Source organism: Sycon ciliatum, chromosome 5 (genome assembly GCF_964019385.1).
Source record: "Sycon ciliatum chromosome 5, ocSycCili1.1, whole genome shotgun sequence".
NCBI classification, from domain to species: Eukaryota; Metazoa; Porifera; class Calcarea; order Leucosolenida; family Sycettidae; genus Sycon; species Sycon ciliatum.
In genome coordinates, this window is record NC_088647.1 from 21,903,496 (window position 1) to 21,925,671 (window position 22,176).

A 22,176-nucleotide genomic window follows, 5' to 3' on the forward strand; every position below is an offset into this window, starting at 1 on the left:
CCCCCCCTCTCTCTCATTCCTTCTGTCGTCCACATGTATCAAAGGAGGCGAAATCGCCTGTTTGTGGTGCGACGTTAAATAAACTTCTACAACAACAAAGTAGAATAAAAGTAATTCTTGTTAATTGCACCGCGCCTACCACTCGGCTACCCATTACATTGGTGGCAGCGGTGTAGTTTTAAATAAAACAACGTGATTCGACCCCAGACTCCGATGGCTCAACCCGCTACAGCTCCGTGCGACGAATCAAGATGAGAATCATGTTTCTTGCCTTCCTCGGCCTGGCACTGCTTATTAGCCTGCAGCACAGTCAGGGTGCTAGCGTGGATCACCCTTCTCTCCGCACGGCACTCACTGGAGACTCCGATGGCGATTCCAAGCGACCCGCTACCTACATGTATACTACCGGTGGTGATGGTGAAGCTGATGAGGACGACAACAGGCAGGCTGCTGCCCAAGACAAGGAGGGTATTTCCCAAGACCAGCAGCGTTTGATTTTCGCCGGCACGCAGTCGAAAGCAGGAGCCCACTCTTCACTTGGTACTTCGCCTCCGTGGTGGGATGCAGATTTTCGTCAACACTATTCCTGGCTAGACCATCACTCTTTACGTCGCGCAAAGCGATGCTATCGACAATGTGAAGACCATGATTCAAGACGAGGAGGGAGGTTATTTGTCTGACGCCGAGCTAGCCACTCTGAGTGACCAGCTCAACCAAGATGAAGATAAAACCTGGCTTGGCCTCCGCCATAGCTCCAGCCGCCGCCGTGGTTACTAACGCTGATTCCAGGTATGGCATTTTCTTTCCTGTCTTCCTTCAGTCTCCCTGTTCTCTTCAGTCTTCCTTTATGCGAGTGTGTGAATCCAGTTTAGTTTGGTAGGCGTCTGATCATGGTTGTTAGAGAACATGCAAAACTCATGTACCTCTCGTCCACCACACAGTTCCAGGACAGACGTCTTCTTTCTCACAACCAACAACCGTACCACTGGGTTACTACTGACTGATTTTCTATCATGAAGCAGAACATTAGTAGGATAATACAATAAGATGATAGGTGAAAACCATAATGCACAGGGCGAGCAGAGATCGGAGATCGTGCAAAATGGTGCAAACAGAACATAGCAAAGCAGGCAAGTCACTTGTCCGAGGTCATCACACAGATGGCAGACAAGGTGCTTCCACCCAACTAAATCTATTGCAACGTTGACATTGCAATGCAACTTCCTTGTGCACAGGCATACTTGGCAGTTTAGATCACGTTCCAACGCCCTAATAATAGACATCACTAAGGGGGCACAATGCAATCATCGCACAAGCAGCATGTACCATTGCGGTAGTCTGTAACAAGGCCTGACCTCATGCCTCCACATCAACAAACCACTCAAAGCTGTTCCTGCTCTAGCAACTAAGCACACACGAAGCAATGCATATGTCACCAACAGCACGATTATACTTCACCCCTCCGCCTGGTGACATAGCTGTATAAAACGAGTGTGTCCTCCACTGTCAAACTAGATTCTGTAGCGGGCTGGCGGCTGAATGAGTTGGCGGTCACGGAGGCCCATCCTCCTGTCTCCATCACCACCAGCGTTGTCTCGACTACCTGTAGCTTCCAATTCACCAAGCCACAACGCATCTGGATCGTACTCAGCTTCACATTCATCAGGAACTGGCGCCTCCGCATCGACTTCCGCCCTCGGTATCACTGATTCAGGTGCCTGGGCTCCTCCGCCTGCCTTCAAGAGATCCACATTGACGACCTTCTCCTGTACCTGACCCATGTGCGGCTGCCGGCGCACCACAACAGTTGACGGTGATACCACTTTAATCACCGACCAACCAGTTTGGAATGGTGGGAGACGCTTCTGACGCCGGGACGGCTGCTTCAGTAGCACAGAATCGCCCACGTGAAACGGACAGTCACGCTCATCCTCCTGGCGATCCACCTTCGACAGCTCGGAATCTAGAAGATCACGAAGTCGGGCGCACCGTGCTGCATGCGCTTGCTGCCAGACAGTTGATTCCGTAGTCACACCCGTGATGATTGACTTTGGCTCCCAGCCAACCATGGCCAGCATGGGCGACACGCCCGTCATTCCGTGGGGCCTGGTCCGGTAAAAGTGCAGCATGACGGGGAGATCCTGCAGCCAATCAGACGAGTCCTCGGCCAGCTTCCGGATCATCGTCAGAAGGGTTCTGTTCATCCTCTCTGCTGTTCCTTGCGACTGCGGGTGTCGCACTGCCCCCGTCTTCACTGTCACTCCAAAGGCATCAAAGACTGACTGCACTACCGCATTCGCAAACTCACTGCCGTTGTCGATACGTACGGTGTCCGGTGGGCCCCAACGATGACATAGCTCGGTAAATGCTTCAGCAACCGAGGGCCCGTCATGTCGGCGCAGCGGGACAATCTCTGCCCAACGTGTCAGGACATCGACTACCACCAAGACACATGCGAACCTGCCGCTGCGGCACAGTCCTAGCTCGAGCGTGTCCATCACGACTGTGCTCCACGGGCTCCCAGGAATCTCGTGTCGAGTTGGCGACACGGACTGACTTCCGGAGCTGTTGGCTGCACGACACTGCTGGCACTGGCTGACGTACTGCTGGCACTTCTCAGCCATGTGCGGAAAGTAACACTTCTGGCGTAGGATCTCATAGACGTCTGCCACGATGCATGGCCAGACCCGGCATGGGCCGCTCGAATGACGCCATCTTCCATCTCGCCAGGAAGAACTGGTACGAGTACCACACCGTCAGCAGGGACCTTCACACTCCGGCAGAGAAGGTCATCTTTGATGCAGAGCTGGGAACGCACTGCCTTGAAGTCGTCATCTGTCACAGGCATGCCCACCGACTTTTGTTCCATGACGGCACGTACCTGGCCGTCGTTTTGCTGCGCCTGCTTCACCCCCGCCAGCTCGACAGGAGCGGAACCAGCCGGTACAGCGGCTGCCACGTCGTTGCTCGTCTTGGGGCAGCGAAATGGCACACGGGTCATCTTATCCGCCACGTTCTGATATGTCGGCACCCAGACGACCTGGACCTGCAAGCCAGTTGTTGCGATGAGGTCGTCCACGATTTGCAGTCGGCGTTGCACGAGAACTTCATACAGGCCACCAGCTCGCACACGCCGTGTGCCATCGGCAACTTGGGTCAGCCACCCTGCCACTGTTTTTGAGTCGGTCACCAGCTTCACACGCTTAGCCTTCCACTTGGTTACGAGACTCAGGCCCTTGATTGCTGAGTCGAGTTCAGCCACGTTGACATGACGCTTGTCCTGCTTTGGCCCCAGCCAGCAGGCGTCCTCTATGACTTCGTCGTGCAGCTCCAGGACAACACCGGTTGCGAGGTCGGACGCGTCACACCAGACCGTCCAGACCGAGTCGTCGTCCACCACCACATCCCAGTAGCCATGGACTGGGTCGTCCTCAGCAAGCTTCATACACAAGTTGGCACAGCATTGCACTGCAGCTTGGGATACCGGATCGTCCCACGCGCTTCCCTCTGGACTGGCCAACCGCTTGAGATAGCTGCACGCAGGTCGTAGCCAAGAGCATACAGGGTAGTGGCCTATTAGTCGCCCACACCATGCGAACAAGCTACGTTTGGTCAGCTTGGGCGGTGGCTCCAGGTCGATGTCCCTTCTAGTCCATTGGGTCCTGCAGTCGTTGTCGTCATCGTTCCTGAGCTGCATGCCAAGCACACGGGATTTCGTCAGTGGCTCAGCTGGCTTTGTTGGCAGGCCATATGCAGCCAACTCAGCGGCAACCTGCTCCGTTTCTCCAGCCGGGGTGCGGATATCGTCGACATAGTTGTCAACCGATGGGTGGTTGCGGGTGACCCACTGCACAATCATGTGCATGATCTTAGGCGCAATCGCTAGGCCGAAGCCCATTCTCGTCATGAGATAGACTTTCTCCTTCCACAGCACAGCTTGATATCGTGCAAGCTCTGGGCTGACGTGTACCTGGAGGTAGGCCTTCTTGATATCGAGCATCTTCCACTCACCACCGCTAGTCTGCCGCCACTTCCTGATCTTCTCCGCGCAGACGGGAGCCTCGTAGCCCGGTTGCGATTGGATCAGCTTGTTCACGCCGCGATAATCTAAACATGGCCGAACTGGCGTACTGGCCTTATGCTCCTGAGTATGCGCGAGCAGTGGCAACACGCCGGCGATCGCTCCGTGTACGGCTTCATCGTGCTCGACGAGCCAGCCATTTTCCACCCAGGTGTCCACCTCGTGGCAGAATAGCTGCTCTTGCTCTGCAGTCAGCGATTCCCGTGGGTATTGCCCGATGCCGTGGCCGACTGGGTGCTGTGGGGCCTTTCCATTTTTCCACACCCACTTCAGCACCCAACGCTTCGTGTCATGGCACCAACGCACCTCACCGTCGTCTACACACAACGTCACGTTGTCGCCATCTTGGGTGACCCGAACATGCCTTGACGGATGTGCTTCCTGGCACTTGGCTACAGGCTTGGTATGCACGGCAGACGCAGCACACGCATCAGTGCCAAACCTCACTCGCTCCAGCTCGCCGTCATCATCATAGCTGAGACGTAGACCCCTGCACCGGCTGACGACGTCCGATCCAATGAGCAAATCGGCACGTACCACGGACAGGTCCTTCACCACCAACACCTCAACCTCTGTGTCCGGCATGGCAACTGGGGTTGACCCGTCCAGTCGTCCTACACACACGCTGGCCTTGCCAATGATGCCCAGTGGCTGGCCATCTAGGGCAATGATGTGACTGCCAGACTCAGCCAACTGCAGTACTCCATCCATAGCACATTGCTTGGTCATCAGCGTTCTTGTGGCTCCAGTGTCGATGACCGCCACCTTTCGTTGCGCACTGTCCCGACTGCCCCTCTTCCAGACATCAACATAAATCCTAGTGAGCCTGGCACCTGCAGTCAGCGCTGGTACAGCAACAGAACAGAGCGCAGCATCGTCGATCTCGGCGGCAGCCGCGGCAGTGCCCTTACTTGACTGCGTGGCCTGCCAGGCCTTCCGTTCAGGACAATCAGCCTTACGGTGTCCATTCTTGTCACAAAAGAAGCACGTAATTCCGCGTGCGCGACTCGAGCTAGTCGATGGTCCAGGCTGCTTGCGCTGACCCTGCGGGCAATCACGTTTCATGTGGCCTTGCTCCTTGCATCGGAAGCATATCACATTCTTCGTCGGTTTCGAACTCGAAGCAGGGCCAAGCGCAGCCGCGCTTCCAGTTCCATACTCCGCACTGCTAGATCGACCGTCGTCACTAAACTTGAGGGCTCGGACTAGTTCTAAGCACCCACTCACCGTGAGCGCCTTTCCTGCCATCGACAGACGAATTTGGCGAGACCAAGAAGACGGAATACCGGCCATTAGCTGCTCGACGATGACACTGTTGTCATCCTTATCGCTGGACTCTTGTCCAGCTAGTTTGCCCAGACGCTGCAGGTCCGCAACAAATGCGTCGGGCGACTCGTCCATCTTCAACGTCCGACTCGTCAGCAAGCTGAAAGCTCGCGCTCGTGTGACACAGAACGCCTCCTGCATCTTCTTCTTCACTGCTGCGGAGCTCTTCCTGTCGTCCGCGGACATCCTGTTGAAGACAAGGAAAGCGTCCTTCTCCAGAAACAGCGGTAGCTGCGGCATTTTCTTCTCGTCGGAATCCCATTCCTTGATCGTCGCGAGCACTTCGAATTTGGCCCAAAATGTCTCGAAGTCATCCTCACTCCCGCGATACGGGCGTAAGTATCCCTGAGCTTTTGACATCTCTCCTAAAACTGGTTCCCGGGTTTCGGCACCACGCTGTTAGAGAACATGCAAAACTCATGTACCTCTCGTCCACCACACAGTTCCAGGACAGACGTCTTCTTTCTCACAACCAACAACCGTACCACTGGGTTACTACTGACTGATTTTCTATCATGAAGCAGAACATTAGTAGGATAATACAATAAGATGATAGGTGAAAACCATAATGCACAGGGCGAGCAGAGATCGGAGATCGTGCAAAATGGTGCAAACAGAACATAGCAAAGCAGGCAAGTCACTTGTCCGAGGTCATCACACAGATGGCAGACAAGGTGCTTCCACCCAACTAAATCTATTGCAACGTTGACATTGCAATGCAACTTCCTTGTGCACAGGCATACTTGGCAGTTTAGATCGCTTGTGGCTCAATGTAGCTGAACCATCGGACCTTATTTGTCAGCTTGGATCACGTGATCCATCCAGCTGCCGCGTGCGGCAAACAGCCCAAATTTCAGCTTCTATTTTTTGAAAAGTAGCGCGCTCAGACCAGCTCGCTCACTCTTTTCCTCTTCCATTTTTTAGGGTTTTGTTTGATAGACGAAGCTTAGGGTCTCTTTGGGTTTGCAACCCTTACCCTCCTGGAAAAAATCATAGTTGCTAGACTGCGACACTTCAGACCAGGTACTATTAGAGCCGCTAATGGACGACGAGCTATTTTCCGCTATCCGGAGCTCAAGCATTTGAGCCGCTAAATGGACGAGACTCCTGGGGTGAAGGATGCAGAGAATGAGGAGAAAACACTCGTATGGAGCAGGGAGTAGGTATTGTACTACTTCCTGGTATGGAGCACTGAGAAGCGGTAAGTCTTAGGGCAATTCTTAGCCAGTAATTACTTTCTCCCCATAATTATGTTCTCGTTTTTCGTGTCTTCTGTAATGCCAGTACACTAGCAGTACGACTACACTGTAGGCGAGAGTCCATAAGCCAGAGTGTGCAGCTCTCCATCTATGCAGCATAAACAAATTAGTGACAAATTTCCTTTGCCTAAGGGCTGGGTTCCACTGCCGCTCCGCCGCACATCATCCACGGCATGAAACGTCATCATTACGAGCTGGTCCAGCAAGGCCGCGGCTCATCACCAGCTTTCGCTTCGCTGCTTGATACAAAAAAATGCAAGCCGCGGTCACGGCTTGCATTGTTTCCCGCACTTAATTGTTTTATTCGGGGGAATTTTAATTCGTTGCACAGACCAGAACACGAGGATTTTTTTGGATTTCACGCGCGCGCAGGCAGGCTTAATGTCATCAAAAAACGTCGAGCACGATCGCGGTACCGTGAATGGCGAGTGTCACTGGAACCGCGCCGCTCTGCTGCATGCAGCCAAGTACCGTGGAGCAGCGGAGCTGCGGAGCCGCAGTGGAACCCGACCCTAACCAAACTTAAAGCAATTTGAAAATGTTTGACAATTTTTCATAAAAAAAACTTGACAACATTGTTCTTCTGTAGAGTGCCGCTGGCAACTCCATCGATGAACTCCATCAATGAGCGCAGGGATAAAGTTTAGAAACCCTTCGAGCGAGAACGTGTTTTCAAAAAGGAAGCACAAATATGCCGCGTAACTTCCCCTCTAGTATGGCCCCATCAAAGCCACTCGCTGACTACTTAGGGGTCTGCTGTGTACGTGATGTGATAAGGCGCGCATGCGCGCCTGGGCTCGTGGCTGGTTTTGCATGCTTGCTGTGCTGGACTAGGTCCGAGAATGTGAGCTCTCTTTTCCTTGTCTTTCTGTTCCTTGATTATTACAATAACTGTACGAACCTGAGTAATGCTGTGTGTGGGCCCTTAGGGCCAGACATAACAATTGGCGACGAAGATGGCAGGACGCAACTCCAGATTAGAAATTTTCGAAACTGGGGATTTTGACGAGTATGCAGAGAGACTCAATTTTCATTTTCTGGCTAATGACATTGGCCAAGTTGCAGACGATGCAACCGAGACAGTACAGACAGCGGCAGACAAGAAAAAGTGCGCCGTGCTGATTAGTCAACTATCCGGTCAGGTTTATTCCACACTGAAGAATTTGTGCCTCCCAGATAAACCAGGGCAGAAGAAGTTCGAAGAGTTGCTGAAGCTCCTCTGTGATTATTTCAAGCCCAAGATTAGTGTAGTTGCTGCTACCTATCAATTTCAGAAAACCCTGCAGAAGGAGGGCGAGTCTGCGATCATGTTCGCGGCTCGATTGAAACGGGCAGCCATGGACTGCAAGTTTGAAGCTTATCTCGACAGGGCCTTGCGTGACCAGTTCATCACTGCGATCGGTTCTACCAGCACGACGAAGGAAATCCTGGCGAAGGCTGAGGAGACGACAACATTTCAGCAGGTTGTCGACATGGCCACGGCTCATGAGACAGCTTTCCGCGAGTCTGAGAAGTTTTCAACGCAGGTTCATGCAGTACGCGGAGAGCCGGGGCTCGCCGACAACGCCACGTTCAAATCTGACAAGCCCTGTTTCCGCTGTGACAAGCTGGGACATCGACCGGATGAGTGCCACTTCAAATCTGCGAAGTGTCGTGCTTGCGGCAAACTGGGACACATCGAACGAGCCTGCCTAAAGAAGAAAGCGGCCAGGTCCGTCAAGCATGTCGGGACAACATCAAACCCCGGTGAGCTTGTTCCTTGTAATGATTCTGTACCGATGTTGAATGTGAATGCCACCATGAGTGACAGAGCTGTAGCACCGTACACTACGCCTGTCGAGCTAAATGGGGTCCAGGTGCACTTGGAAATTGATACGGGTAGCACCGTCACACTGCTAGGAAAAAATGATTTTCTGAAATGCAATGGCTCCGTGTCTGAGCTGGTACCGTCCAGCATCACCCTATCTACATACACAGGAAATCCAATCAAATGTCTGGGTGAAATCGAAATGAAAATGGCTTTGGGTGGTGTAGAGGAGAATGTTCTGGTCAGAGTTACTGAATGTGATGGTCCGTCTCTCTTAGGCCGGGATGTCTTGTCCAGATTTACTTTGCCATGGAAATCTATATTCAAAGTGGGCACTGGCGGGCAATCCACTACCGATTTCGTTAAGAAATACCCGAATCTGTTTGACAACTCCACTGTGGGTACGGTGCAAGGGGTGCAAGTAAAGCTGCACGTGTCAGATGAACAACCGGTCTACAAACGAGCAAGACCAGTACCTCTAGCAATTCGACAGCGGTACATCGACGCGTTGAACAAACTCGAGGCTGATGGGGTGATTGAGAAAGTGACGCATTCCGAATGGGCCTCACCAACGGTACAAGTAGAAAAACCAGGAGGAGGATTACGGATTTGCGCAGATTACAGTGGGACTATTAACAAGCATTCAGAATGTGAACAGTACCCACTCCCCACCCTCGAGGAATTGTTGCACAAGTTGGGCCCGGGAGGGAAGTTTACCAAACTCGACTTGTCCCAAGCATACCACCAGCTAGAGGTAGCACCGGAAAGCAGGAAATACACCACCATCAACACAATTCAGGGCCTGTACCAGTACAAACGCTTACCGTTTGGTTTCCACAGTGCCGTATCCATTTTCCAAAGGGTAATGGAAGAAACCTTGGTTGCGCTACCAGGCAGCGGCGGGTACATTGATGATGTGCTGTGTACCGGGGAAAATGATGAAATCCATGAGGAAAACGTGGACCGGGTACTCCATCGACTGGATGAGAAAGGTTTCAAATTGAATCCGGAGAAATTCTGTTACATGGCTGAGGCACTCTCTTACTTAGGTCACACGATCAGTGGGCAGGGCGTCTCCCCTTCAACAGCCAGGATACAGGCACTGAAAATGGCCAAACCACCACAGAATGTTGCCGAATTGCAATCTTTCATCGGTTCTGCAAATTTCGTGCGGAAGTTTGTGCCTCATTTCGCAGAAATTGCAGCTCCTTTGTACGACCTCTTGAAAAAGGGTGGGAAATGGCACTGGGAGACCACTCACGAGCAAGCTTTTGGCAAATTGAAAGATGCTATGTGTTCAGAAGCCCTACTGGCACACTATGATTTACAAAGGCCAACAGTGTTGCAAGTGGATGCTTCGGGAGTGGGCCTTGGCGCAGTCCTACTGCAGAAGCAGGAGAATGGCGAATTACGACCGATCGCATTCATGTCGCGTAAGCTGACCCCAGCAGAGTCACGCTATGCTCAAATTGAAAGAGAAGCATTGGCTGTGGTGTTCGGAGTGACCAAATTTCGCCAGTACCTACTCGGTAGAGAGTTCATAGTGGTCACTGATCATCGGCCACTCTTGAAGTTACTGGGAAATCACGAGGATGTCCCCACTCTCGCCTCTAATCGAATCAAGAAATGGGCATTGCAACTGGCGGCATATGATTACGAAATGCAGTATCTCGCGGGGAAAGAAAACGTCCATGCGGATTTTCTCTCGCGACAACCAATGCAATCTGTGTCACCGAGCGAGGAGGAGACCGTCACGGTACAGGTCTTGCTTATCGAGAACGACTCAATAATCAAAGCAGCTGTGGTGAGAGCAGAATCGGCAAAGGATTCTGTATTGGCTAAAGTAATTCGCTATACGGTTAATGGGTGGCCTGCTGAAATTGAGGAAGACCTCAAGGCATATGCTAGCAAGAGAATGGAATTGTCTGTGGAGAATGATATCTTGTTATGGGACAACCGGGTGGTGATTCCTAACTCACTTCGAATGCTCTTGCTACGAGATCTGCATGCAGAGCATTTTGGCATGGTGAAAATGAAGCAAGTGGCCCGGCGCTACTTGTGGTGGCCCAATATTGACCAGGATATAGAATCTAAAGTCAATGCGTGTTTGCAATGCCAAGAGAATGCCAAATGCCCACCGGCAAAACCCGGTGTTTGGTCATGGCCGACGGGTCCATGGAAACGGATACACATTGATTTTGCCGGGCCATTTCTGGGAAAAATGTTCTTGGTGGTGGTAGATGCTTACTCTAAGTACTTGGATGTAATACCCATGGCTCATGCAACCAGTGCGACCACGATTTCTGCTTTACGCCATCTGTTTTCTGTGTTTGGTTTGCCTGAGCACTTGGTTACAGATAACGGCAGTCAGTTCACGAGTGCGGAATTCCAGGCGTTCCTGGATGGCAATGGCATTCTACACACAACAACGGCACCAGGTCATCCAGCAACTAATGGCCTCGCCGAACGCTACGTTGGCGTCTTCAAGCAGAAGATGAAAGAAATGTCGAATACTGGTGAACCACTCAACGTCAGGCTCGACCGGTTTCTCTTAGCGCATCGAACAACGCCGACCACCAGTGGGAAGACGCCGGCGGAGCTGTTAATGGGCCGGCAACCGAGAATCCGGCTCAGTGCATTGCGGCAGTCTGAGAGTCATCGGCAGGTCAAGGTGTACCAGGAGAGCTTGACTACGCCAAAGTTTAACACCGGTGACGCTGTGTTCGCCCTGAACTTTGGTCGTGGAGCAACTTGGGTACCAGCTACTGTAGTGCATGTCCACAGCCCTCACAGTTTCGGAGTACAGGTGGATGATGTCGTCTGGAAGCGCCATAGGGACCAACTACGACCGCGGGCGGTGCAGTTTGGCCAAGTACCCGTTTCGTCTTCTGCGGACCAGGCGGTCGCACAGCTGCCTACACCGACCAGTGACCCGCCGACAGTGCTAGATTCTCCTCTACCACTTCCGGACGCTAGCAGCAACAGTAGCACTGTCAGGCCGGATGATACGCTAGCACCAGCAGCAGACGCCGTTGGAGTCGAGACGGCTCCCAGTGTTGTTGCACCGGCATCCTTGCGTCGCTCCGACCGACAGGTCTCCGCGCCCAAGCGCTTGATTGAGAACTGCTAAGTATCCGTACTATTGCCTTTGAGTATGTATTGCTTGTCCTGTTACTTTGATCTGATGCGGCCTGAGTGTAGGAAGTGGACATTTCTGGGCCAGATGAATATTCTACATGTAGGTCATGACGAACAGTCTTCACATAAGATTGTTTTCGTTTAATTCATTGAAACATTTGCATGGTTCCTTTTCCGATCTGATCTAATTCCCCAACGCTATGCAATATTGGCTGACTTTATCTGTCATTCCTACCTCGATCTATAGCTCAGCTCTCATGGACTATTCTGGAAGCTGCAGTAACTGTTATAAGTATATGTGTGCAATGTTTTTGAACTTTTTTGCTTTTGTATTATCTGGCCGTGTAGTGTCAACAGCTATATCTGTCGGCGCCAAATTTGAGTGCCTCTTTGCTTATGTTATAATTTTACCCCGGGAAAAATTCTTGGGGGGCGATTGCTGTGTACGTGATGTGATAAGGCGCGCATGCGCGCCTGGGCTCGTGGCTGGTTTTGCATGCTTGCTGTGCTGGACTAGGTCCGAGAATGTGAGCTCTCTTTTCCTTGTCTTTCTGTTCCTTGATTATTACAATAACTGTACGAACCTGAGTAATGCTGTGTGTGGGCCCTTAGGGCCAGACATAACAGGGTCGTCCACAAATATCGATGTTTTTTTAGAGAATATATTCGTTCGTTTGGGGGGGAAGGGGTTTGGGCCCTGTTCGTCTCGTCTTTGCAGAAAAAATATCGAACTCTATCTATGGACGGGCGCTGTTCGAACATGTAGTTTATGACCTACACAAAGTGAAAGTCAACCTCGTGAGCATAGCCATGGCAAGGTTTTGCGACCGTGGCAACATAAACCTAGGTGTACGGTGAAATTAGAGTGGCAGCTGGTCACGTTTCATGAGGAAATTGAACTTCATTAAAAAATATCGATCACTTGCATAAACATGTGTATGTTCGTTTTGAGAGGGGAGGGAGGGGGTCTGGGGAGAAATGAACAAATATCGTCTTGAAAAAAACATCGATATTTACGGACGGCCCCTTACCAGTAAAATGGGGTTGGACGGTTGTCAGATTAGCTGACATGTTTTCTGCCAACACAACCATAAGCAGTTGTCAACTCTCAAGACTAAAAGAGCTTGCGAAGAAAGTGAGAAACCTTGGCTATGAAAGCACATGAAGCGTCAGAACATAATCGAGCAAACTTGGACCTAGATTACCAGTGTCTGCTCCAGAGCCAGGGCAGTGGCCCTGTTTGTGAGTACTTGGACCTTTTGGAAAAAGAACACTGGGTAACCTGCGACCCGGTCGGAAGTCCTGTCGAGTACTATACTTTTTTTTATACTTCGAGGGTATACCGCCCCTGACAGGCTGCATACAATAGGTTCAAGCTAAAGTACCATATCACCATGGTAATTACCTGGAAATTCGGTGTGTTTTCTACGTTTTTGTTAAACAAGCAGCAATGTGCCACAGAAATTACCATGGTGATAGAGTAGATGACCGTGTGAAGCGGTGTGAGATGCAGCAAAGGTGAGCCTGTTATTGCCAGTCTATGCCCTAAACAATAAACTTTGCCGTGGGATGATTCTCTTTGGGCTGCACACTCTGGTTAATGTACTCTTGGTGGCAGCATTCTGGTGCCTGTAGTATTGTTTCTTCTTCAGTCCAAAACAACAAGAGTCCAGAGTCAAACCATGCACAGCAACTAAAAGCCGCGAAGTCCGTTTCACGCGCGCGCGCGGGAAACGGCAATGCTACATGCATAACATCACGATGTACTACTACTACTACATGCATCATGAATGTCTGGAGTGGCCAAGGAATGCCACAGCGCGTAGGAACACGTGAACACTACATCTCTCCCAAGCACAGATGAAAAAACGTAGGGTGAAAAGTGGAAAACTGAAAACACGAGGCATGGATAAATGACTTGATGTCAGGCTGTCCCTCTCCCTATGCTACAGATAGAAAAGGCGGAGCAGGTAAACAATCACACAAAGGATAAAAGGGAAAAAACTGAAGCCAGTCTGAGATTCAGGGTGGACTTGATGCACACATACATCAGGTGGCGCGTGCTGTTTGGACATATTTGTGGACCGCCTTGGCCGAGCGCGGTGGCTGCTGACGCCGCCGGTGGGGCAGGGGTGGTGTTGTCGGTGGTGGCGGCGGGGTAGGTAGTGGAGGCTCGGGCGACGGAGGATGAACCACGATAGCGGGAGCCGGCTTCATAAATGACACATGCCTAGAGACCCGCTGGCCTGTGACTGGATGGGTGATGACCACGGTGGAGCCCGTCATCTCGTCCACAGTCCATGGGTTTGGATCCCAGATTGAGTCGAGCTTGTTGTGCTGCCGTTCGTTCTTGCGCAGAACTTGTTGACCCGGCTTGAGGGTGATGGTCGAAGCCGGTTGCGCACTGCGATGGTGGTTCGCCGCCTCGCATTGGCGGGCGCATCTGGTGCTGGGGCCGTGCACAGGCTGGGGAGAGTGTCCCGGATGCTGCGGCCGAACATGATGGTAGCTGGCGGCAGGCCTGTGGCGGGGTGGGGAGTGGTGCGGTATGCGAGTAGCCACTCGTCAAGTGCAGCACGCAAATCTCGGCCATCCAGTTGGGCAGCACGGAGGACCTTGCCGATCGTGCGGTTCATCCGCTCCACTGCACCATTGGCTTGGGGCCAGAGAGGAGGCGTGCAACGGTGAGCGATGCCCATCTGGGCCAGGAAACGGTTGAACTCCGCCGAGCGGAACTGGGGGCCGTTGTCAGAGACCACTTCTTCTGGCAGGCCGAATGCTGCGAACGCACTGCGGAGCACTGCAAGTACGCCAGCTGTAGCGGGAGTGGAGTTGAACACGTGAGTGACTGGGTAGCGACTCAGTTGGTCCACCGCAACCAAGAGTGTGCTTCCGCCTGGCAAGGGGCCATACAGGTCGACAAACACCCGTTGCCATGGCGCCGTCGATGGTGGGGTCGGTGTGGATTCCGGCCGGTATGGGCCTGTTGGCGTGTTTGCCTGACAGGAGAGGCATTGGCGGCAGAGTGATTCCACAGCGGACGTCATGCCAGGCCACCAGACTTTCGTGTACAGTCGTTGCTTGGTCCGTGTCATGCCTTGGTGGCCGGAGTGGGCCAGTTGAAGTGTCCGCTCTCGGAGAGACAGTGGAATCACCAGACGATGGTCCTTGAGCAGGAGACCGTCGGCGGCGGAGAGTTCATGCCTTTGCGTGTAGAAAGGGCGGATGTCCACTGCCTTGTCGTCCCACATGCCCGTCTGCAGTGACAGCAGCACGGCCTGGAGCGTTGAGTCTGCTCGAGTTGCGCCTTGGATGTCGGACAAGAGGAGGGCGTTGGGAACAGAGGACTGCGCGATGGCATTGATATAGGCGGTGCCCTCCTCCTCACCAACATTCGGCAGGGGAGGATGTGGCTGAGGGTGACGACTCAAGACGTCTGCTGGGTTGGTAGGGCCAGGTTCATACACCAGCTTGAAGTGGAGGTCTTGGACCTTGAGAGCCATCCGTTCAATGCGGGGTGGAGGTCGTGAAGACGGGTGAAGCAGCTGTAGAAGGGGCTTGTGGTCGGTGTGGACCGTGAACCTGGGGTCGCCGCTGAGGAAATGGGAGAAGCGCAAGCAGCCGTACTTCACACCGAGGGCTTCGCGTTCCGTTTGCGAATAACGCTGCTCAGTGGGGGTCAGGCTGCGGCTTGCGAAAGCGACTGGTTTCAGCTCGGAGTGATCCTGGACGACTGCTTCAGGAGACTGGCAGAGGATGGCGCCAAGGCCAACGGGTGAGGCATCGACGTAAAGGTGAGTGTGTTTGGTACGGTCGAAGTAGGCGAGGGCCCGATCAGCTGCTATGTCGGCTTTGATGGCATCGAATGCTGCCTGAGCCTCGGGTGACCAATCCCACTGCTGACCCTTGCCAAGGAGTTTCCGCAGGGGTGCCGTCTTGGTGGCCATGTCGGGGATGTAATGGCGCATGAATGTCGCCAAACCCAGGAAACTCTTGATATCGGAAGCTGACTTGGGTGTGGCGAAAACAGCAATGCTCTCTTTGTGGTGTGGTGCAGTCTGAGTGCCCCGGCGACTGTAGATAGTCGACATGAAGGCCAGGCGGGTTTGGCGAAACTGGCACTTCGCCAGGTTGAGGGTAACATTGTGGGCACGTAGGCGTTGCAGGCAGACGTGCAGGCGCTCATCGTGGACTTGGGCCGTCTCGCCGTAGATGAATATATTGTCGTGCACGCTGCGAACACCTGGGAGACCCGCGAGGACACGGTCCATGGTCCGCTGGAGGATCTCAGACGCTGAAGCCAACCCCATGGCGAGTCGCTTGCACCGCATTAGGCCGAGGGGTGTGTGGAACACGGTGAAAAGACGGGATGACTCGGCCAGTGAGATCTGGTGGAAGGCCTTGTTCATATCCAACTCGGTGAACACGGTGGCCCCTGGCATGTCAGAAGTAATCTCCTCGAGCGTGGGGATGGGATGGCGTTCCCGTGCCGCAACGGCGTTGACATCACGGAAATCCTGCGTGAGGCGCACTTTGCCCTTGCGCTTCGGCACGACCACCATTCGGGCAACCCATGGGGTGGGGCCAGTGGCAGGCTCGATGACATCCAATGCGAGCTGCTCATGGAGCTCAGCGAGTGCGTCCTCCTGGAGGTGGACAGCCACTTTGGATGGTGCGTGAGCGACAGGGCGGGCGTTGCCATCTACGTAGATATGGGCTTCTACGTCGTTGATGCAGCCGAGGCCCTGGAAGCGGTCGTGGTACTCAGCAAGGTCGTCTGGCAGTTGCGGACTTTCGATGCTGTGGACCAGCTGGATGAGGCCAAAACGCATGGCGGTCTCGCGGCCAACGATAGCAGCGGTACGTGGCGCGTGTGCGACAACGAGGAATGTTGCCGTCGAACTCATGGTAGCGGAGGAAACACAGAGGGTGATGCTACCCAGAAGAGGAAGAGGTGAAGTTGAGCCGTAAGCAAAGATTTGCACATCCGTTTGCTGAAGTGCTGCACCAGGGGCAACCTTTGCCAGGTCATCAGTATTGATGATATTGTGACTGGCACCACTATCCACCAAGACAGTCAGGGGTATGCCGTTGACGTGCACGGTGCGCCGGGCATCCTCACGGCAGGGTGCCGTAGATGGGAGAGGCGGAGAGTCGGTAGAAAACAGCTCTGCGCCAATCTCTAAAGAATGAATGGCATGGTGGCCGCTGTTGACAGCGTGCTGGTCAGAGTGTTGGTGGGGACGGCGTTCCCTGAACGTGCGGGCCTGGATGGCGGAGTCCGAGGCGCGGCACGCCGCAGCGAAATGGTTTGGCTTGCCACAGCGGCTACAGAACTGGCCCTTGGCAGCGTCACATGTGGCATGGCCTGGCTTTCCACACCGGTAGCAGGTCAGACCGGATGAGGTAGACTGTGGACACTGGGCTTGGGGCTGGCGTGCAGCTGCGTAGCCGTGGCGCTGTGACCCTGAGAGGGCATCCACATGGGCAGGCTGGGGTGCTGCTGACGCCAGGGAAGCGACGTGGGCGTCCTGCTGTGAAGCCACTGAAGAGCCCAGAGAGGCGTCCTTGATGGCGAGTACATGGGTGATGCTGGCCTCATACGCGCGGGCTGCTTTCAGAGCTTTGTCGGAGTCGAGGCCATCGATCTCCAGCAGTTTTCGCCGAAGGGCGTCGGACTTGCAGCCGATGATCAGCTGGTCCAAGACGGCCAATTTCTCCGCGGCCGTATCCGGGAAGCCGCTGCGTTTCACGTGGTCGCCCAAACGACAACAGAAACCCTCCATAGTCTCGTTCGGCTGTTGACGAAGCTGACGGAAATTGAACCTGAGGAGCGTTTTGTTTTGGTGTTTATCGAACTCGTCCTGCAATGCTTTGGCGAGGTCGTCGAATGTTGCCCCTGTGTTGCTGAGAGTGGGCACGAGTTGCTGGATGTCGTCTCCTCCCAGGTACTGGAGTAGCCCACGCTGTTGGTCGTCATCGCCAATTTTGGACGCAGCAAGATAAAGTTTGAAACTCCGTGTCCAGGCGGGCCAGCGCGTGGCGGCATCGTAGAGGGAGACATAAATAGGAAAAGGTCCAGGGGGCGGAATGGCGGGTGGTCGGTCACCCATGCTCGCCGCGGAGGAACGAAATAGCTCGCAGCGCCAATGTAGTATTGTTTCTTCTTCAGTCCAAAACAACAAGAGTCCAAAGTCAAACCATGCACAGCAACTAAAAGCCGCGAAGTCCGTTTCACGCGCGCGCGCGCGGGAAACGGCAATGCTACATGCATAACATCACGATGTACTACTACTACTACATGCATCATGAATGTCTGGAGTGGCCAAGGAATGCCACAGCGCGTAGGAACACGTGAACACTACAGTGCCAAAGATGATATTTTTTTCAGAAAAATAAGCACTAGAGAAATGGAGTGGGAGTAACCTGAATTATTCTATTAGCAGAGCTGCAATGCTTGGGATATGAGATTATTTCCGTAGCTATGCAAAAGACGCTATTCAGTTGTACTTTAGTAGCATCTGGCGCTAGCCAGTATCCACACCGCTGTAATTCGGTGGGTGTCACGGTGCCTGGTAGGGTGGTTCACGTGGCATGCCATGGTTGGTGCAGTATCCCGTATGTGTCCCGTACCGTAATTCGAGTATGCGGTGCGCACCGTAGCATAGATGTATCTGGAGCGCTGTACGAGCTAAGATGTCGGGGCAAATATGGGGACATTCACAACATGCAATGTGAATATGCACGTCAGTTTCGTTTTAAGAAGTGGGTTTAACGGAGTAAGAAAATGCCCCAGCTTTGGCTGCTGCATGCTAGCCCAGTGGGTACCAATCTCCTGCCATCGGCCGAGTGCTGATGGAACGGAGTAGAAGAAAAAGAAAGAAGAATATTGCGTTCAAGAATACAATTTCGGTAAGGGATATACAGTAAAACCTGTAACTAAAGACCACCGTCACTAGCGACCAGCCTGGTACTACCGGCCACTTCGCCAGGCACGGAAGGTCTCACATTCAAAATGCACTGTGACTAGCGACTACCTTCTGAACGTGACCAGCGACCGCCTTTTCCTGTCCCAAACACAACTTTTGACCCGTAACTAGCGACCGCGATGTAGGAAATCAAATTTTGCTCGAAGCTCCTTCTTGAAATTTTACTGATTTTCCATGGACCTGAAAAGAATCTTTCGATACTACAGCTGAACAAATGAATGCAAGTATTTTGGGCTGTGGAGTCGGTGTGGACTGCACTACACCTGTCAATTTCAAGCGCTGTCAAGAAAAAAACATGATAGGAAACGTCTTGGAGAGCGCATCGAAAGCGCTCTCTGATCGATGTTACTACTCGGAGGAGAAACGAAGACTGGGCGGCTCTGTCACCCCAGTCATACAGACGGATTGACGATGGCATCAAGGAATCCAGAAACAAAGCAGCACCACAAGGTCCTGATGCTGAAGGATCGCGTTCAAGCAATCGAGAAGTCACAACAAGGACAGTCGGTATGATTGATCGCATGAACAAATTTGAAGCCCAGCGCGAAACGAAACTTCTCCAGGGAACGTTTGACTCCTGGCTTCAGAAGTAGCAGCTGAATTTGAAGTCTGCAAAAAATTAATCTTCTCTCTCTCTCTCTCTCTCCTCTCTCCTCTCTCTCTCTCTCTCTCTCTCTCTCTCTCTCTCTCTCTCTCTCTCTCTCTCTCTCTCTCTCTCTCTCTCTCTCCATCTCTCCGTCTTTCTGACATTGCGCAAGTCCTGGGGAATTGTATTAGCTGCATTTTGACATACATATCATATAATGGGATCCACATATGGTCACGCGGTGCAAACCTCTAACTAAAGACCACCTGCTACTAAAGACCGCTTTTGCTGGCACCAAGGGGTGGTCGGTAGTCACAGGTTTTACTGTACCGGTAAGTGGATAGCTAACTAAAATAATTAGCCGTATGGTTTAGAAATAGTGGTGGCGACTCTGGATGGCAGTCGTGAGTCCGTCAAGTGTCAAGTCGACGGAATAGCGCGAGCTCCAGTGTGGGGAGCAAACCCATTCCTAGGTTAGCATCCCCCCACCTCACAACAGAGCAACCGAGTTTTGGATTAAGCTGGGAGTGCCGATTCGATCAACTGGTATGATGGCTCTGCTTGGAGCCACTAGATGGCTCGCAGCTGAGCCGGCAAATGACTCCGCTTGGAGCCGTCAAATGACTCCGCATGGAGCCACCGAATGACTTCGCATGGAGCCGCCGAATGACTCTGCATGGAGCCGCCGAATGACCCCGCATGGAGCCGCCGAATGACCCCGCATGGAGCCGCAAATTGACTTCGCATGGAGCCACCAATGACTCCACATGAAACCGCCAATGACTCCGCATGGAGCCGCCAATGACTCTGAGTAGAGCCTCCAAATGCTAAATAATGGTATGCATAACCAGTTGAGAGCATATATTCCATAAATCGGCACTCCCGGAGCGGATCACAAAGTGCAGCTACCCGTGCAATCTGTAAGCGGTGCAAGCTAGGTAAAGACTGTCAGAACTTGATATCATGGGCTGAGGCCATTGCCGCAGCCACCCATACTGTGGCTGCAGGTGGCGTCCGAATGTTACACGGGCAGACATCGCTTTCCACCTTGCCGCCTCTCTGAATATCGAGTCCCGCAGCTGATTCGAAACGAGTGGCCGGTGTACAACGCCAGGCCAAAGCCACAACTGATGAGCAATATCCTCGCAGTTGCTGTAAATGCCCATCGATTGGCATTCGCAGCTGATGCCGCTAGTTCTCCCAGGTGCTGCGGGCTGCCACAATTGCAAACAACCCTTTGCGATTGCTGCTCTGCTTGATTGACTGTCCATCGCCCTATCCCTGGTCGCAATTGTACGAGCACCGGCCAAGTGCACCACTAGCATCAGTGAATACCAGCAAGTCGGGGGACGGCGTCCATTTAGGGTGTAGGAAGAAGGACTGGCCGTTCCGCTAATCCAGGAGCTCAGGCCATCAGCGAAGATCTTTGAGGCACTCTTTGGAGAGCTTGATCAGGTAACACGGCTGCCGGTACCAGTTGGCAAGTGACCACAATCTGCAATTTGCATCCAGGGGCTATCACTCTTGTAGCAAACGGGAGCTTTCCCAGAAGAGACTCGAGTTGACATTGGGTAGTTGAAGCTGTGTGAAGAGTGGCCCGAAGGAGATCACGAAGCTCGGCAAGTTCGTCCATAGGCATACTGATGTTAGCGCGGCGGGTGTCCAGGTTGACGCCGATAAACATTAGGACGTGGGCTGGACCCTCCACTTTTGCTGACGCCAGAGAAAACACCGAGGTATGTAAACGCGCTGCGCCGAGTAGCGAGTTGCTGGCGAGCTAACACAGGTCCAGAGCATGCATTGAGGAAGCACTTTTACTGACGCCAGAGAAACACCGAGGTATGTAAACGCGCGGCGCCGAGTAGCGAGTTGCTGGCGAGCTAACACAAGTTCAGAGCATGCATGGAGACAGAAACGTTAGTCGAGGTACTCCCCGTAATGGGATGATGCCAAGAACGTCAGGACTTGAGCTGGACCCTCCACTTTTGCTGGGGCCAGAGAAACATCGAAGTATGTAAACGCTCGGAGCAGAATAGCGAATTGCTGGCAAGCTAACACAAGTCCAGAGCATGCACTGAGGAAGTAACGTTAGTTGAGGTATTCCCTGTAATGCAACAGGCGTGTGAGTGCGAACTGCTAGCACATAATCCATTCACTGGCGGATGCGACAGAGTTCCATATAGCTGGACTGGAGCGTAATACAGTCTGAAGGGCAGGGCACTCTCATAAAAGTATTGATCCTGCCAGCGGATCGACAAGGACCGATCCTCCGGGCGGACGGGAATTCGGCAGAATGCACTTTTAACATTGAGCTTAGCAAGATACACCGGGGCGAGCACAATTGTGGAGGAAATTGTTTGGGAACGCATGTTCCGCAAGTTGCATGCTCGAAAGTCGAAAACAGCAATGACATGCAAGAGACATTGTCCAGGATCTTGGAGGGCGCAGGACCATGTGACTCGCGCATGCGTGCAGGTCGGGCCAGCTCGCTGGGCTGCCTGCTAACTTGCGTTAGCATGCTAACGCTCATTATGGTTTAGATCGCATTATTGTAATGGTCGCGGTTTGATTTCAAAAGACCATAGAACGTGTCGTACTATCGGTCGAAAGTTTAGGGGTGTGGTACTAATGGGCTGGGAATGTAAGGATCGGGTAGATTGCAGTGTTTTAATGGTCGTAGTTGTTGTATAAATAGAATGCTGAGATAATTAGAAGAGGACTATGAGGAAGAGCAAAATGACAGGGGTGACAGTGTTAAAGCTCTGAGCAGACGGCGTCGGCAGGAGTGCCTACACAGAGAGTAGAAGAAGGAAGAAGAGAGGTCCCGCCGCCTCGAGAGTCGCCGTGCTTGCGAAAGGCTATGCCAACAGCAAGAAACGATGGAGCAAATATCCCGTCGTTTGGAGACTCACTGCCTTCGTGACAAAACGCGTTGACAGCTAGAGACCGCTGCACAGGCATCCATTCAGCAGGAGAAAATACATGCTCTC

The 22,176-nt window shown here is 52.8% G+C and overlaps 2 protein-coding genes and 1 long non-coding RNA gene across 4 annotated transcripts in view; 1 reads left to right on the forward strand and 2 right to left on the reverse strand.

The window, feature by feature from the left end:
- Positions 1-1,511: 1,511 nt before the first annotated feature.
- LOC135816901 (uncharacterized) lies at positions 1,512-2,498 on the reverse strand. Its single transcript, XM_065330003.1, has one exon. The coding sequence runs from the start codon at positions 2,496-2,498 to the stop codon at positions 1,512-1,514; it is 987 nt and encodes a 328-aa protein (XP_065186075.1).
- LOC135816902 (uncharacterized) lies at positions 2,498-5,767 on the reverse strand. The gene has a single exon (XM_065330004.1). The coding sequence runs from the start codon at positions 5,765-5,767 to the stop codon at positions 2,498-2,500; it is 3,270 nt and encodes a 1,089-aa protein (XP_065186076.1).
- A 524-nt stretch (positions 5,768-6,291) lies between these two features.
- LOC135816674 (uncharacterized) overlaps positions 6,292-22,176 on the forward strand; it is an 18,626-nt gene continuing 2,741 nt past the window's right edge. The window contains exon 1 of one of the 2 annotated variants that reach the window (XR_010553453.1): positions 6,292-6,608. This is a non-coding gene — a long non-coding RNA (uncharacterized LOC135816674). Of the gene's footprint in view, positions 6,609-13,087; positions 13,130-22,176 lie in introns of those variants that run through there. The other variant, XR_010553452.1, reaches the window with a different exon arrangement.

Excerpts from the sequence above, each read along its gene's own strand:
- LOC135816901 (XM_065330003.1), bottom strand. The coding sequence starts at position 2,498 with ATGGACACGCTCGAGCTAGGACTGTGCCGCAGCGGCAGGTTCGCATGT.
- LOC135816902 (XM_065330004.1), bottom strand. The coding sequence starts at position 5,767 with ATGTCAAAAGCTCAGGGATACTTACGCCCGTATCGCGGGAGTGAGGAT.